At 36.7% G+C, this 18837-nt stretch overlaps 1 protein-coding gene and 1 long non-coding RNA gene across 2 annotated transcripts; both read left to right on the forward strand.

Annotated features, from left to right (window-relative positions):
- Positions 1-102: 102 nt before the first annotated feature.
- On the forward strand, positions 103-12701 carry ppm1la (protein phosphatase, Mg2+/Mn2+ dependent, 1La). The gene is made up of 4 exons (XM_030160769.1): positions 103-1041; positions 7202-7376; positions 9350-9511; positions 11759-12701. Exons 1-4 carry the CDS (start codon positions 643-645, stop codon positions 12112-12114), a joined length of 1092 nt encoding a protein of 363 aa, XP_030016629.1. The 5' UTR covers positions 103-642; the 3' UTR covers positions 12115-12701.
- Positions 12702-14016: 1315 nt separating this feature from the next.
- Positions 14017-16352, forward strand: LOC115437540 (uncharacterized). The gene is made up of 2 exons (XR_003937945.1): positions 14017-14110; positions 15213-16352. It is a non-coding gene; the product is annotated as an uncharacterized LOC115437540 (long non-coding RNA).
- Positions 16353-18837: the final 2485 nt, after the last annotated feature.

The following is an 18837-nucleotide window of genomic DNA, read 5'->3' on the forward strand; positions in this document are numbered from 1 at the left end:
TTCAGATCTGCACAGTCCGCACCAGTGCGCCTCCTTCCATTATCACTGCTTTATTTACATACACATACATGACTTCCGATTTGGTGTCATCTCTTTGTTGATAGTTTAACACAGCTTCAGCACAGGGGAGGTGTGTGTGTATGTGTGTGTGTGTGTGCGAAGAATGTTATGTTGATGCGGAGGGTGAACAGACTCATATCCAAGAGAAGAAACGGGGTCATTCGTGGAAAAGGAGGACATCTCCGAGTCACGTCGTCGACTATCGCCCCCGGTGACTCCCGTGTCTCTCAGTGGGGTGGGTCTAACCCAAAAAATCCATCATCCTACAATGGGCAGAGGGAGATCGTCTCAGCTGGTAGAATTCTCTTGTAAGTGCTGGTCCGAGAGCCGAGGATAGGACCAAGACCTGGGACTGAGTCAATGAGATAGTCTGTCCGCCTGCGCCCTGCGCCTCCCGGCCCAGTGTCTGTGGCAGCAGCCGCACGGTGCGTAAATGCGCTCGGTTCCAGAGAGGCACTGTAAATGTTGAAATCAGGTCTTTGTCAGACATCGTGGTAGTGAATCGATTTTCTGATAGTTCCGGTGAGCGGATGGAGTGAATTGTGCAGAGGAGAGAGACAGACCGCAGTTTGGTTGCGTGTGATGATAGGAGACACAATGACGCTCTTGTCTCTTCTGGGTCGGATCATGCGTTATTTTCTCCTCAGGCCGGAGACGTTGTTTCTGTTGTGCATAAGTCTGGCTCTGTGGAGTTATTTCTTCCACACGGACGAGGTGAAAACCATCGTCAAGTCCAGTCGGGATGCCGTGAAGATGGTGAAGGGGAAAGTGGCGGAGATGATGCAGAATGACCGGCTGGGAGGCCTCAGTGTTCTGGATGCAGAGTTCTCCAAAACCTGGGAGTTCAAGAATAACAACGTAGCCGTGTACTCCATACAAGGGAGGAGAGATCACATGGAGGACCGCTTCGAGGTGCTCACCGACATCACCAACAAGAGCCACCCGTCTATATTCGGGATATTTGACGGTCACGGTGGAGAGGTAGGCTGGGAACATGGGCCCTTTGTTATTTTTATTTTTTATTTTTTTAAATAAATGTATGCATTTGTATACATCCAGACCTCAGATAAGGTCCCCATCACTCTGAAGTTCTTGCATCAGACCAGGTATAGGCAAGGCAAGGCAGCTTTATTTATATAGCACATTTCATGTATAAGTGCTTTACATAAAACATTAAAAGCATTACAGCAGAAGGCATGAGAAAAACAAACAAACAAACAAACAAACAAACAAAAATCAGATAAATAGGTAAAACAGATAAACAGGTATAGAGAGGAGAGGTGAGGTTGACTTAAGAGGACACAGGCTGATAGTGCTTTCTGTGCAAGATCCCTCTCAAAAAAAAAAAAGACTGAGTATAGTATTTATGATATATGTACTAAATAAATGACATGACATGTTAGATATTAGGTTAAAATAAGAATATATATGTAATAGGTTTATTCAAAAACTTACAAAAAAAAAAAAATGGATGTGCCAGAAACAGCAGTGTACTCATGTTTAATGCTTGTATAATGTTTATCTGTTTCTTTGTTTTAACCTGATTGTTTTCTTTCCTATACCACAGTTTTGTTTATAAAAGGTCATTGTCTCTCCATTCCTCTTTGTATTTGAACTTTTCATAAAAGCCCATCCAGGGACCGGTGCTGCAAATTAGCTTTTGCTATAAGCACTATGATGCATGCATGGGACTGCTGTGTTACGGTTGGACTATGTCTTTTGTATCTGTCCTTATCAAATAAACCAAATAAATAAAATATATGACTATAAACTCACTACCCTACAGGGTTTAGAACAGCCCATTACAACATCTGTTTGTATCGGGGGGATGACATACACCACTTGTGTTAGTCACTTCATCCTCTCACCATTCTCCAACAGGCCAGCTCTCAACCCCATGCAGCATTGTGTTCTTTTGTTTGCACACCTCCTCCATGCGACTGCCACTCTAGGGAGTTGACATGGGATTCAACACAAAGAGCATGTGTATGTGTGTGTGTGTGTGTAGGTTTTGTCTGTTTCTCCTCCACTCCTCATGTAGTCAAGGGTCACTTGTTTCTCATGGCTGCCTCTAGAAGACCACGTGTCCTGGATGCCATCTGTCTCACCATCATCTCTGTCCCCCAGAGGTTCCGTGATATGACCGTTTTCAGCACTTGCATCTCCAATTCCAACAATTTCTCGGTGTTAGAGCTTTTATTATCACTGTTTCACTCATTAACACCCTTTTTAGTTTATTTTATTTATTTTTTAGTTGTACATTAAGGAGGAGTATATCTTAAGCATATCTTTAGTAAAGACAACCCCATAAATTAGACTGGTGTATATTCTGCTGCTGTGGTATGAAATCACCCTAGAAAAGCACTGCATAGATCTGACATGATGAATGCAGATTTAGACTGCTTTGATACAAAAAACAAAAAAGAAAAGAAAAAGAAAAACTACACCAAGAGTTCATTCTTCAAAAAGATGTCAGCAGAATTTCTGTTGGTTTTCGGTCAATCACTGAGAGGAAGACAACAAATAGAGTCGAGGGTGTTTACTCCTCTGGACGGCTATGTCTATTCCTGTCAGTTGAACAAATATTTAACCTTCCTGTCTGTTCTGACATCTCTCAGTTTTTCTCTACTTCTCAATTCAGTCTCTCACAATCTGTTTCCTTTCCGTTCTCTCTTCAAAATCACGTATCTGAGTCTATACGGTCGTGGAAAAAATTATTAGACCATCAAAAGTCATCAAAAACAATGTTTATGCAATCAAGTACTAACTCCTGTGTGGATCATGTGACTAAAACAGACAGAAAAGAAAACATGGAATGCCTAAAAGCACTGTTTTTGTCAGTGCAATGCCATAGATATTGATGTAAGAACTGAAGTGATTTTGGTTATTATCAAGAAAACATGAAAAATGGTTAGATATCAGCTCTGAAATTAAACTCTTATGAGCTATTTTTTGTTGTTATCATTATATTTGTCCAAACAAATGTACCTTTAGTTGTACCAGGCATTAAAATGAACAAGAAATGGAAGAAAACAAGGGTGGTCTAATAATTTTTTCTGCAACTGTATGTGTGTCTTTTTGTAAACATTTGCATCTTTGTCTCATCCTTTTATCCCTTTATGTTATACATTATGTTCATTCATTTCTCTTTTAGTGGATTTAAACAGAATGAGTCACCGACATATACTAAAGTTGTTAGCATTAATGCACGGCCCTCATCCTGAGCAATGGAAATACACTCAGGCCCATTTGCAAAACATAAAAAAAAGCTACACACTCACTGTAAAAGCTGATGAGAGATGAGTGAGTGCAATGTTAAGGGTCATTTGAGAAAGCTGTGTTTACCTTCTGGGGCTCACTCTGCTAATGATGCTGTCTGGAAAAATTCTTGAGTGTGTGGTTTTAAAGGAGATTTATTTACTGGAATGTTTTTAATTTTTTATGTAGTTTTGCAGTTGCGCAACTGTAACGAGCCCTTCTCTCTTTACACACATGCACACAAACATCACTAATACCAAATGAAACGATGCCGCCAAACCAAATAGCAGCGTCGGACTCTGGCAGGGCAGTGTGTCCTGACTCTGAAAACACGTCTCTATTTGTTTATTTCTGAAATACAGTTGTTGTTTTTTTTTATCCCAGGTGGCACAAAATTATACCACTTAGCCAAAGCTGCTTCTCTTTTTAAGACTATTTTCCAGTTAAAACTCAGGAATATATATGTTTTATTGACTGTCATATTTCTATGCTATTTCATATTTGTCATATCTCTCACACACATTGACTCCAGTGGTGTTTGACACTTCACGAAGCAGCAAATGTTGAGAATACACATTCATCAACTTATATTACAGTTCAGTATATATCACAGCGGCTCATTAAATGCACTGACTGAGAAATATTTGAGTCCGTTCTAAAGAATGAGACTGCAACAGCTCTGGCATTTTTAGCTGTTTACAGCAAATGGAAATGTACACTCAAAATTTACTCTTGAGTGCCCTTTTCCACCAATTAATTAAATGAATGAACGAGTACACTCATCTAGCAGAGAGAGGGGAGGATGAGAGTCTTAGTAAGAGATGATTTCTGTCATCATATTTCAGCTTACTTTCTGCTTCTCCCTCTTCCAGCTCTGTCTTTTTTGGGTGAAATTACATCTGTCAGTTTGAAACATATCTGTGGTATAAGAGCCCATCGATCATTTAATCATAGATACATTTGCACAGGTTAAGCCGAGCTAAAATGTATGATCGTAGCTCTAAATTACACACAACTGTCACAAGGAAGTTAAGTCAAATGCAACATTAACATATAGGTTTATACATATGCAGTTGATCTATAATGATTCTCCCCTATGTGATATAACCATAGAGATATTTCACTAAAAGATGTCGCTAATGTAGGTGCATAATGGCTAAAAGTGGCTAATTTCCAAAGCCGCATTGCCGTGAAAATGAACTGTGTAATAAAGTGACATTTATTATGGAATGACATCTTTCCATTTCTGATGTGATTTGACAGCATTAGCATAATGGAAATCTTGGCAGAGAAAATGAGGGAGGAAGCAGATAAGTAAGAACAGGGGGAAGGCAAGTGGGCTGCATTGGAGGAAGAGCATTATTTAATAATTTAGCAAAGAACACCTGCAGTATGTAACTGTAACGTGAAATGGAGAACGAATAGGATTACATTTGTGTTTTTGCCGTTTTGTGTTTTCTGGAACTTTAGAAAAAACAAAAGCACCACTATCGTTACACTGAAATGTGTTTGTGTTTCCTAAAATGCTGTTTTGTGGGATAAAATACTCACGGATGGAGAAGCAGATGCAGCATAATTTTTGTTCTTTCTAAATTACAGGTGTCAAACATGCAGCCTGGGGGCCAAAACCGGCCAGCCAAAGTTTCCAATCCGGCCCGTGGTATGAATTGCCAAAGTGCAAGTTATGGCATCAAGCTCAAAAATAATATCATAATAACCTATAAATAATGACAATACCAATTTTTTCTCTTTGATTTAGAGCAAAAAACATTAAATTATGAAAATATTTACATTAAGAAACTATTCTTTAACAATAAAATGTGAATAACCTGAACAAATATGAACAACCTGAAATGTCTTAAGAAAATGAAGTGCAATTTTAACAATATTTTGCCTGTTACTAAATGTTTTGTGCCTTTGTAGATCTGATCTACAATGCACATGTAGCCTATAAATGATAAGTTGAGGCATAATACAGGGTGGGGAAGCAAAATTTACAATGAACATTTAGTTGTTTTTTCTCAGCAGGCACTACGTCAATTGTTTTGAAACCAAACATATATTGATGTCATAATCATACCTAACACTATTATCCATACCTTTTCAGAAACTTTTGCCCATATGAGTAATCAGGAAAGCAAACGTCAAAGAGTGTGTGATTTGCTGAATGCACTCGTCACACCAAAGGAGATTTCAAAAATAGTTGGAGTGTCCATAAAGACTGTTTATAATAGAAAGAAGAGAATGACTATGAGCAAAACTATTACGAGAAAGTCTGGAAGTGGAGGAAGCAACAAAAAACGTACCGAAGCTTTTATTAAAGCTCTCAAATCCAAAATCCTAAAGGATCCAACCAAATCCATGAGAAAAATGGCAATTGAACTTGAGGTAGACAACAAGACAGTTAGAAATGCAGTAAAATATGATTTGAAGATTTAAATTCTCATGATTTTCAATAAACTAATTGGTCATACACTGTCTTTCAATCCCTGCCTCAAAATATTGTAAATTTTGCTTCCCCACCCTGTATGGATAAAATTGTACTTACATTTCTTAACAAATTTCATTTTTCAGGTTATTCACATCCTTTTTGTTTGGATAGTTTGTAAATTTAAATAGTGGCATAATTGCATGTTATTTTTTGCAGTAAAACAATTTGGAGTTGTCATTATTTATTGGTTATCATGCTATTATTTTACTGGTCCGGCCCATTTCAGATTAAATTGGGCTGAATGTGGCCCCCGGAAGAAAATGAGTTTGACACCCCTGCTCTAAATAAAAACATAGTTCACTAAAATTGTATACGCATTGTATCCACTGTAGTCATATCCTCCTGAGACCCAGCAATGCATTTATGTCCTCTATAGGGGACACGCGTTTCACAGCTTTACTTAAAAAACACAAAAACAAAAAATGCTATTCACTGCAAAGGACATTCTATACAAATGTGTGTGTAAAAATGTTTCATTATGTTGTTTCCAATCAAGGCAATTATTCAACATAAAAAAGCCAAAAGTTTTACTATCCTGTCCTTTGCGGTCTCAGGAGGATATACAATACTAGCATGGAAGTTAATGTTTAAAAAAAGACAAAAAAAAAAAAAAACAATACTAGAATGTTAAGCCAATACTGATTTTAGATGTTATATTAAAGCTTTAGAGAAACATTTCAGCATTATTTAGAAGCAGCCATGTTTGACCCTGGTTTTTGTTGCTGACATTTAACATTGTGAACTCCAGCACTGTCCCATACATACTCTAACCCTTTCATGCATGAATTATAAGAACCTTAGTCAAGATTTTTTTTCCTGAGTATTTTTATTCCTTTAGGCACGAAAAAAGAATGTGATTTAATATCTTTTAACGGACCTATTTTTTGTGGAGTTAAAAAAAAAATTGAAGCCAAGAAATGTGTATTTAAATCGTAATATCTGAAAGTGATATACTGTTTTAAAACTATGAAATAAAAACATTTTTAATGCAGCTAATCTAATGTTTTCTCACATTTTAACATACTCTAATGCTAGTTGTTACTCACTTCATGGAGATAATATGCAAATAAAAAAAAACAAAAAACTAAACTTTTAATTACAAACTGTTAATTACAGTCTAAAAACAATTAGCAAACATGTTAGTGCAGATCAGGTTTACCAAGAACAGCAAAGTTACAACAGTGGTATGAATTGCAGTGTTTGGGATGGTGCTGTGTTGGCTGATATGGAACTAAAACAACAAAACCCATGAATATACAAGAGAACAGCTGTAGAATAACTGTCCACTGGAGTGACCACTATGCATGAAAGGGCTAAATCTTTGTACCCTGTCTCATTTTCTTTGTGTCTTCCTTCGCCGTCTACCCCCACCCCACCCCCCCTCCCCCCAAGGCTGCAGCTGATTATGTGAAAGCCCACCTGCCAGACTCTCTGAAACAGCAGCTGCAGGCCTTCGAAAGAGAGAAGAGAGAGAGTGCTCTTTCTTACGCCAGCATCCTTGAGCAGCGCATCCTGACTGTGGATCGTGAGATGCTGGACAAGCTCTCTGCCAACCACGACGAAGCAGGTCAGAAGAGGGCGGGGTTAGAGGGCATATGTGTACAATTCAGAAGTACTTGTTTAGTGGAATTATTTATTCTCTGATTAGCTGTAAAATAATGACTTCTACATTTGACACTCAAGCCCTTTGCTAGTTCCAACACATGTGAGTGTTTTTATTATTAAAGAAAATGTCACAATTCCCTTCGTAATGTCCTCTCAGCTCAAAACTTACCAACTGACATTTCCCACTCCATTTTTAATGCTGGCTGAGAAAAGTGAGAAGGGTAACAGTATAACACCACAGTGCACTATATATAAATCTGAGTACCCTTTACAGTCCAGATTGATCAGTATGTAGTATTTTATCTTGCTTCTCATTTATTAAGAATATGTTAAAGTGCAGCTTATCTGTCTCTATGTCAGTTCTGGAAGATGCACTGACACCCTCAGTGCTGTATTGCACTAATTTATCATACATTTCCCACTGAAAACTCTTTAACTCTTTAAAACCTGATGTGTCATCGCTGACACACCCTGCGCATATGCAGTTTGGATGGCTGTAACTCTTTCACTATTCGTACAATTGGAAAAATTCCAACAGTTTCTGAAACCTGAGACGTTACGCTTTATAGGTTTTATTGGGTCATTATGGTAATTTCACTCATGCTTGTAATAGAAACTGGAGAAGAAGCCGTTTTAGCAGAATTCTAATGCAGTAAATTGTAAATGATTGCTAGATTTTGAAAGATCTGGGAAAAAAGTGCTAAAAAATGGGCAAACAGACTCACTCACAGCATATTTTCTAACCTTTTAGTCAAAATAAGAAAAAAAAGTCCAGGCAGAGCATTTTAGGATTAGGGTTTAAGGCAGTGGTTCCCAACCTTTTTTGGCTTGTGACCCCATTTTAACATCACAAATTTCTGGCGACCCCAGACATTCAAAACGGAGACCTTTTTTTTTTTTTTTTTCTAAAATTAATTTGTTTTTGATCATGTAATTATTTACTATACTATGTTGCAAATAAACATTAATTTTAGACGACATTTAGTCTATATAATGTATGTTATTATGGTTGGAGGCAGAAAAGCCAGGTGTAGATTACTGCACAAAGTGAGAATTTTATTTTCCTTGGTCAGGATATGTACAGTCAGTCCAGCTTGGATTTACAAGGCTGACAATTAATATTGAACAAACAATAACTCAAACTATGAATTATGAAAGAGCTGCAGCATCTGAACTGACCACAATGAACATTTGAAAGATAAACAGTACCACAGTGCTTCTGTTTCAGCTTCACAGTTTTTCATGTCTTACATGTAATGGGATTGTCTCACCCAACTCACCATATATTTTTTAATTGTAAGATTTATTTTTATTTTTATCAATTACTAAAAATTTCAGCTGACCCCAGGTGACACCATGTGGGGTCCTGGCCCCAAGGTTGAAAGACACTGGTTTAAGGGGTTAAAAACTCTCATTAAAATGTCCACTTTCAGATCTGTAATCTCAACATCTTACATTCAGATACATATTTTTTTTACAACCTTGGAAACAGAAGATATCATAATTACCTGTGTGTAGTGAAAAGTATGGGGTTGATCCAAGAATGTTGTAGAGCTCCGATATGTGAGATGTGTATTACAAAGTTGTGGTATCATATTCAGCAAACACCAACTTGGCTTTTGTTGGCAGATCGACACATAATGTTGCAAGTGCATCAAATCTAGTACAAGTATTATTTACAAATTTACGCTGTAGTTTTAATTTCAGTCGGTGTATTTGTCAAATATGTGGGAGTAAAATGTCAGCTTCATGAACTGTCTCTTGCTTCTCAAACTGTTCTGATGTTGCAATCCCAAACATCTGTTACTTCCAGCTGGTTAAAATAAACAGATTTATCTGTGGCCGGGATTTAGATCTTAATAGAAGCACTTTCTGAAATGTCACTTTTTTCAGCATCATCTGCTATTTTGTTTTGCACTCTCTCTTCTGATACAGGAACAACATGTTTAGTAGCCCTGCTGTCAGACAGAGAGCTCACGGTTGCCAACGTTGGAGACTCGCGTGGCGTTTTGTGCGACAAAGACGGGAACGCTGTTGCACTGTCGCATGACCACAAACCATATCAACTGAAAGAGCGCAAGCGGATCAAGAGGGCAGGTATGTAAAAGAGGAATAACAGTGATGTCAAGGCTTGAAGTGTTACATGTAGTAGTTATGGGGGGCCTTGGCTGCCATCTGCTGGTATATTCTGGAATAATATTGTCTTAGTAAACAGCTAAATGTCAGTGTTTAACCTTTTCGTGTATGAATTATAAGAACCTTAATCAAGATTTTTTACCTGAGTATTTTTATTTCTCTTTAGGCATGACAAAAACAATGTGACTGACATTTTTTTATGAACCTATTTTTCATGTAGTTACAAAAATATCCACTCAGCTGGATATCACGCATTTAATTTTTGAAGCAAAAAAAACATGCATTTACTGGCATACGATGTGAAAACTATGACATAAAAACATTTTTTTTTTGTTCAAAGTGTTTTAATTGCATATCTAGTCACACACAAGCATAATACAGTCATAGTTTTTTGTTTTTTAACCCAAACCCATGAACATTCCCACCCTGTTGCACCAAAAAAAAAAACCAAAAAGATAATTGACAATAATAATAATTAATAAATAAGGGACACAGATATTAGTCACATACTCATATTAGTAAGACTCCTCTGGAATAAGTGAGGGGTCTACCTTTTTTATGTGATTCAGAACAGGTTGCCAGGTACTGAAAAACTTATTGGCACATCCTCTTATAGAATATCTGATTTTTTTCCCAATGTTAAATGATGTAAAAGATCCAGAAACCAAGATTTAAATGTTGGAGGTTGTTTATCTTTCCATTTTAGTGGTATTAGTCTACGAGTTAGAAGAGTGGTGACGGCAATCAGATTTTTAGATTTTTGGTTAAAAGAATGTAATGTAATGCCAAATATTGCAATTGTTACCTCAGGTTCAATATGAGACCCTGTTACATCCGAAAGAAATTTTTAATGTGTTTTCTTACATTTTAACATACTATAATGCTAGTTATTAGTCAGATAGTATGAATAAAATGTTCTTGATAACAAAAAAAAAAAAAAAACCTGTTAATTACAGTCTAATAACAATTAGCATTTGATTTACACTCAAATATGTTAGTGCAGATCAGATTTATCAAGAACAGCAAAGTTACAGTAATGGTGTGAATGTCAGTGTATGAATGATGCACCTCACTGCAAAAATCTAAATCTTACCAAGTGTATTTTTTCTCATTTCTAGTCAAAATATCTCATCACACTTAAAATAAGACATAATCACCTAAAGAGTAACTTTTCAGTGAGATATAAGAACTTATTTTTAGACAACATATCTTGAAAATGTTATTTCAAGAACTCTTACCAAAATCATTTTCACTTGTTCCATTGGCAGATTTTTTTGTTTGAATTAAGCAAAAAAATCTTGAATTAACCCTCCGGTATCCGGGTGCGCCTTTTAGGCACACTTTGCACTTTGTTTTAAAAAACTTCATATTATTTTTCACAATTTAAATAAGGTTAGAATTCAAAAGTTGTTCATTTTTGCATCTTTAAAATTCTTCCCACCAACTAAAATTTGCACATTGTAAACAAAAGAAAATGACAAGACTAGCATCTGTCTCCCAAGTGTGCCTAAAACGAACTATTTCTTCCATTTGATATGTATGATTATGGCTGACCTTGATTTACAAAAATAAAATCAAATTAGAGCAGAAAAATAAATCAATATACAATATTTAATAGTTTGATTTATAGGTGTGCATTTTACACACACTTGGTGGCAGATGCTAGTATTTTTGAACATTCGACATAGCACCAAAAATAATAATGCAAATTTACCAATGTTGGAGTTAATCATTGACATATGCCAGGATGAAAAAAATCAAATAAAATGTGATCCACTTTTTATGTAGTATATTGAAAATTTTTTTTTTTTTTTTTGTGTTTTGCATCCAAAAAAATGGTTTGTTTACATACAAATGCGGCATTTAAAGGGTTAAAAAATGTGACAGTTATTGAGTATTTGGTATTTTTATTTACAGCTCAAGTTGATGAAATAGAAAAAAAAAGTGTAAAAGAATTTAAAACAAACAGTATGAAATTTTTTTTGACATTATTTCACAAGTGTGTGAAAAAGGCACACTTGGTGCTTAGTAAGGGCCTTGCTGAACGGGATACCGGAGAGTAAAAAAAAAAATCTGCTAATGGAACAAGTGAAACAGATTTGAATCGCTGTCCACTGTAGTGACCACTATGCATGAAAGGGTTAATTTACTGTATATCCATAAACTGCTATTAAGAAATGTCTTCTTTATGTGTTTTTCCACCATCAGGAGGCTTCATCAGCTTTAATGGCTCCTGGAGAGTCCAGGGAATCCTAGCAATGTCCCGTTCTCTAGGTGACTATCCCTTAAAGAACCTCAACGTAGTCATCCCCGATCCTGATATCATGACCTTTGACCTGGATAAACTGCAGCCAGAGTTCATGATACTGGCATCCGATGGGCTTTGGGACGCCTTCAGTAACGAGGAGGCCGTCCGGTTTGTCCGAGAACGCCTGGACGAGCCGCACTTCGGTGCCAAGAGCATTGTTCTGCAGTCTTTCTACCGAGGTTGCCCCGACAACATCACTGTCATGGTGGTGAAGTTCAAAAGTGGGGCAGGGGGAGGTAGCAAAACAGGGGAGTAGAAACAGCATGGAGAAATAGAGCTCACACTATGATGAGTTTTTCTGTGATATCCCTCATCTTCTGGGTGGATCAGCCAGTATATGGTCACAGGACAACTGAGAAGAGATGAAGTCTGAACACTGAGAACTGAACCGCACACACACAGACATACACACAGACATACACACAAAAACACACAAAGATTTGTATTTGATTGCGATAAGGGCATTTAAACACAAAACAGATCCCTTAACCATCTGGTAATAGAATGATGAACACATTAGAACACAGAGGTGCATACACAGGAAGTAAACAAACACCAAACAGGAGACTTCTGTAAACCAGCACACATTAGACTGTGATTGATTTCTTACTGTTTACTGAACATGCACATGAATGGTACAGCTCCACTGGGTTTTTTTTTTTTTTTCTTTTCAGAAGAGGCTTCAACTTGGTGCCTACTCAAGAACAACTGTGCAACAATAGGAAGCTAATGAAAATGTAAATGTATCTGCAAAAACAACACCCTGCTTGCTGCATTTTGATGACACTCTCAAATATTGTCTGTTCCACTGTTGAATGAAAACAGTCTAAAAAATCTAAAAAAGCTTCCAGTGGATCCATACTTTTTTATTTAAGTGATGCTTCACCCAACACCTACTGAGATTCATGAGTATCAAACACTCAATCTGTGTACACTAGAAAGGTGGGAAATATAGATTTGATCGTAAATATTGTCAGCCACTGGAGTTGATGTAAACTATTGATTAAAATAGATTCTATAAATGAATGATCATCACAGTTAAAATATTTAATTGATTAAATTATTACTCCAGCCTTATGTTTGATGTGCAGGAAGTTTTAACAACATCTTGCTGAATGCATACTTTCTGTGACCTGTTTAATCCTCCTTGATTTGAGAAGAATAACCAGCGATTTTAAGTCTGAAATTAAATATTCCCAGTCAATAACACTGTTCTACCATTGGAAATGAGCTGCTTCAGGGATAAAATGCGCTACATATGACATATTTTGATAAGATAAATTGGAAAAGAAATGACATAGGTGTTAGATGGCTAATGTTTTTAAAATATAAACTAAAGTATTCCTGCAAATATACCAGTGGTGGCTGCTCGTCTTTCAGAGAGGGGAAGCTCATTGTAAGCTTACATTAAAAAAAAAAAAAAAGTCAAGTTATTTAAACATAAATTCAGCCCTCCGTTCCTTTTTAAGAAAATGGTCAGTGACCTTATTGTACCAACTAAACAAGAAAACGCTGAAATTATGTTAAATTGAAACAAGGAAGTACAATAAGTGTGTTTTATTTGCAGTGCAAGAAATGAACAAGTAATTTCGTAGTGGTTTCTCTCTTGATTTCACAGCAGAATGTGCAACAGTATTAAACTGAACTCTGTCAAGTGAAGGAGTAGATCTCAAACTAGCTGTCAGTCAAACGGGATTCAGCCTTTCGACTGATCCTCCAATCAGCACGTGGAAGCCTGGTGTCCAGCCCGGCCGAGCTCTGCCCACAGCTCCATTCACCCCCAGAGACGCTGAGTGTCTGGGGGCGGGACAACATCGTGGCATTTATCCAATTACCGTCCAGTTTTGAGGCAATGAAAAAAAACTGTTCCACTCAGTCCCATTGAAGTGCATGGACTCTGAGCGTCTACGGACAAATGCACTGAGCAGAGATCGAATGAGAAAACAGCGCAATGGGAATGTATGAAAAGTGAACAACATCGAGTCCGTTGATTTGTGGTGAAGCTGATTCTGAACGAACTCGTCTGTGAGATGAACGTGTTCTAACACATTTGTAGTCAATGAAATGTCAACACAACCGTACATATTTAACCACTGAATTTTCGTAATTTTAGGGGAAGCTGAGCTTCCCTTGCAGTCTATGAGAAATCACCACTGATATATACATTGGTGTATGATATGTATAGACATGTGCAGATGGTGTTTTAAATAGAGCTAGTACAGTTAATTCTAAAACCAACCCACTACTCTATTGTTTGTTTATTGTTTATTTATTTGTATCAGACATGTAAGTAGTTACAGTCCATAGAGTATAATGAGCATTAAAAAAAATAAATCAAAAGGGGTTATAAATGTAAAAACGACACACGTGCACACACCCTATCTTCAGTAACAAGTATAAAGATGCTGTGCCAGTATTTTACAAGTGTAGAATCAGTATAAAAGTCAGAGTTAACAATGGTAAAAATCACAACATTTCTAGAATGACTTAAACGCAGTATAAAATTCCAAATTGCTTTCCGTAACATCACATAATAAGAGCGAACATTATTAAAACAGAACATACCACTAGCACTACAGCTACGATAAAAACCACGCATAATACGGAATGCATTGTTAAAAGCAACTCTGACTGAGTGAGCAGTACAACCTTTAAAATTAATCCATAAGTAACAGAGATAAATATTCGAGCAAAAAGATATGAACAATTTATTCTTAACAGAGGTGGGACACAAATAAAACCTGCAAGAGATAAAATTACTCCTGCCATAAAGACCCCTAACCGTAGTTTGAATGTCATTATCATCACTAAGATTATCAGATACAGTATATCCAAGGTACTTGTAGGTTTGGACATATTCTAATGGAAGGTTATTCAACTCAAGTTCAGTTTTTACATTCTAACTGTTTGTGTCAAACAACAAAATCTTTGACTTAAAAATTAGTTAAATAAAATATCATGAGACTGACCATACTGGGAGCAAGCGTTGAGCAACTGCTGGATGCCCTTGGCAGATGGAGCAATTAAGACTATATCATCTGCGTACATCAGATGATTAAACACAATTCCCAAACAACAACAACAACCAACTGGAACATTATTGAGTTCAATACTCAACAATTTGGTGTAAAAATTAAACAGGAGTGGGGAGAGTTTCCCACCCTGTCGGACACTATTTGTGACAGAAATCCTCAGATAGTACTGAACCCCAACGAACACAGTAAACCTGACTGGAGAACCAATATCCTATGACTCTGACAATATACACTGGAACTCCACCATAGACCATTTTTGACAATAATTTCAAATGATTGAGTCGATCGAACGCTTTGGAAGCGTTAGCCTTAGCCTTAGTCTCGAAACCTTAGCCAACTACCACCTCTGACTAATTATTTTCTGTATTATTGACCCAAATTTGCTAAAGTTTAGATACCTTAATATGAAATAATTTTGCTTGTCGATCAGTGTAATCTAGTACTGGGTTGGTTTCTTACACTAGTAGGAAGACTAACAGAGGCAGAGTACAGTTCTGAAAATTTGCACTTGTTCATTGCACTAAACTATATCCTCCTTTTACAGTCCGCAGGAGGTGCAAGATACTCATCAAGGTTTTGGGTGAAACACATTTAAATGTACTACATACACACATGCATGCACATACAAACATGCACACATCCATTTTTACACCCACACTTCTGAAAAAATGCACTTTTCAGATGTTTATTTTTTGGAATGGTAAATTCTTACATATCAGCCTATGTAAACACTGTATATCCTCAGTAATACAAGAGGGTTTTAATGTATGTAAAACCAGGTTTACTTCCTGATCTTCACCTCTTCTTTTACGCAGTTTTATGAAGATAACGTGAACTGTTCTGTTAAAGTGGTTTTACACCATCTGTATCAGGGCATGTGCTTCGGCTTGTCCATGTTCATGTGCAAAGTATATACAGTATGCATCCATGGACACTGGTGCCTGCATTTAACATGGGAAGCACATGTAACAGGAGATGCAGCAGACTTTCCCAGGAGAAACTGACTGACAGAAGACACGTTATGTACTGTATAGCTGCAGTTGGAATGCTAGTAGCTAGTAATATGATATTCTCCTGAAGCAATACGACTGGTGTCAGTGACAGCAGTGACCTGTCAAAGGAGGTTTTAGTAAACCATACTTGATTTACTACTGGTTTTTAAGTTCAAATACTTTTTACCACTGTGTTCCAATAACATTTGCATTGTTTCATAGAAGTGACAAGCCTTTTTTTTTTTATTTAACAGTTTACCTAATGCCTTATTTATTATTGAGTTTTTGGATATGCCTGGCAAGATTGCCAAATCAGTATGTTTTTGTCCTTCTGTACATGAGCAGAAGTTTACAATAAAATAGATACCCATGACTTTACATTGAGATGCTGTCTGTATACTTCACCCAAGTTGGGCTGATGCTCAAGTGTAAAAATATAAAGATCCAAATTGGTGTTAAAAAAAAAACAAACTTCCTGTATGTAAAAAAAATATCAGTATTAAACAAAATGAAATGTATTTTCCCCTTCAGTCTTTGTTATCTCACTCTTTATTTCCACTTGTTGTTTCTAAACGATTGTCAGCGATGTGAATGATTGTCACCTTTCTTCACAGATAGATAGATAGATAGATAGATAGATAGATAGACTGTAAAAAAAAATCCTGTTGTTTTTACAGAAAAAAACTGGCAGCTGTGGTTTCCAGAACAATACTGTAAAAAACACATCCAACTGTAAACATATTTACCAAGTAACATGTAGATTTAACATTTTAAACATGTAGATTTAAATGGTAAATGGACTGCACTTACTTGGCACATTTTATACACCTTCATGATGTCCAAAGCACTTTCCAAAGCCACCCAACTGGGAACAATTCAGGGTTCAGTGTCTTCCATGGACACTTTGACATATGGACAGTCGGAGCCAGGATTCGAACCACCAACCCTTTGGTTATAGGACAAGCCGCTCTACCAACTCTACCAACCCATTAATTTACAAGTTTAAAATGTTACATTGTTATATATATATATATATATATATATATATATATATATATATATATATATATATATATATATATATATATATGTATGTATATGTATATATGTATATATATATATATATATATATATATATATATATATATATATATATATATATATATATATATATATATATATGTATGTATGTATATATGTATATATGTATATATATATATATATATATATATATATATATATATATATATATATATATAAAGCAAATACACCGTTATTTCAACATTATGGTCTTGCAGTTTAAATGGCACCACATTGTTTTTCAATTTACAGTTTTATTTTCTAAAAACAATAGAAAAACATAATTTCTACATACAAATCTGGTTTTGTTCACATACTCTTCCTGTAAGAACTACAGCTATATTTGATTTAATCGTTAACACAAAAATCTTTTCAAATAAACAACTTTGCATTGTATTGTCACTTACAGTTTTTTTATGTTGCAATTTTACAACTTTTTGGTGTTAATTCTACAGTCATTTTTTACAGTGTAGATAGATAGTTAGATAAATAGACAGACAGACAGACAGACAGACAGACAGACAGACAGACAGATAGATAGATAGATAGATAGATAGATAGATAGATAGATAGATAGATAGATAGATAGATAGATAGATAGATAGATAGATAGATAGATAGATAGATAGATAGATAGATATTAGGCTATAGATACATATTGTATATTTATATAAATTTAATCTCATTTTATTCTAAATGTCTGTTCTTTAATAGGTCTATAGCACATAAATAGTGAATATGCATAGATAGTAAACAATATATCCATTGCAATTGCATATTCGCGGGTTGCCGTTCCAGACATGACCTTTAACAGTGAAAGTTAACACCTTGCTCCAGGGCACATCAACAGTAAACTCATAAGGAGCCAACAGTGACTAATGTTCTTCCCGTAGTGCATGTTTTATCGCCTCTCCGGGAATGTGTGTGGTTGTCATCAGCCGCCACTGGGTCTTTGTTGTCAGTCATTTAGGTCATCCAAATGTAACACTGACACTAGGGTGATCGTTCAAGAAAAACACATGACTACTTCTGGTATGCGTTTGCAGACCACAAATAGCTCAAGATGCCAAGATTTTTGCGCCGTCATCTGCTGGGGAAAATAACCCCGCTGTCATACTATAAGGAGGTGCGCAACTGAGAGACGCACCATGATGCCAAGTTTAGCCAAGACGTGTGTCAGGTGGTCAGACTTAGAATAGCTCAAGTTTGGACTGGACTGAATGCAACAGTGAAGAATCTATTAGCCACAAACTCAAGTGCGTCACTGCAAAGGTTTATGGGAAGTCTTTACAGTATGTTATGGATGTGGTAGTTTAAAAGTGAGACTAGAGCGCGCAGGCAGCAGTGAAAATAAGGTGGGATTTAGTCAACACCGAGTAAATTGAGTGTTATCACTGTCAGTTGAATTTGCATTAAAAAAAAGAGTATTGTGAACATAAGTTGGAGACAACATGGGACAACAAGCCTCTAAATCCTCCATCGAAGCGCGCGTAATTTTCCAGCGCGTTGGCGCAATGGACATGTATCAGAAGATGGAGGGGTCTTCTAGTCCTGCTCCTGTCGTTCGAATTCAGAGGAAAGTCGACTGTCATTCAGCTGGTCCAGGCTTCACCGGCCGGACATTGGAAAAATCTGCAACCCACTCATGGTCCCAGAGCCGCTGTGACACCGGAGGACTGGTGTACGTGATGGATAACCCAACCGGCGGAGTGTGGGTGAAGCCGCACGAGAAGTGGACGAGATCTTGACAGAACACCAAAGTGAAACACAAAGTGATTGAATGAAGTCATCGCCCTGTAGATGGATACACCTTTAGTATTCTACAGCTTTGACATGGTCCGCAGGAGGACTCCGCAGATGGGTCCCGAGCCG

This window comes from Sphaeramia orbicularis, chromosome 17, assembly GCF_902148855.1.
Source record: "Sphaeramia orbicularis chromosome 17, fSphaOr1.1, whole genome shotgun sequence".
NCBI classification, from domain to species: domain Eukaryota; kingdom Metazoa; phylum Chordata; class Actinopteri; order Kurtiformes; family Apogonidae; genus Sphaeramia; species Sphaeramia orbicularis.

Coding starts and splice junctions, on each gene's coding strand:
- ppm1la (XM_030160769.1), top strand. CDS start 643: ATGATAGGAGACACAATGACGCTCTTGTCTCTTCTGGGTCGGATCATG. Junction 1,042..7,201: donor TTGACGGTCACGGTGGAGAG/GTAGGCTGGGAA, acceptor CCTCCCCCCAAG/GCTGCAGCTGATTATGTGAA. Junction 9,512..11,758: donor CAAGCGGATCAAGAGGGCAG/GTATGTAAAAGA, acceptor TTCCACCATCAG/GAGGCTTCATCAGCTTTAAT.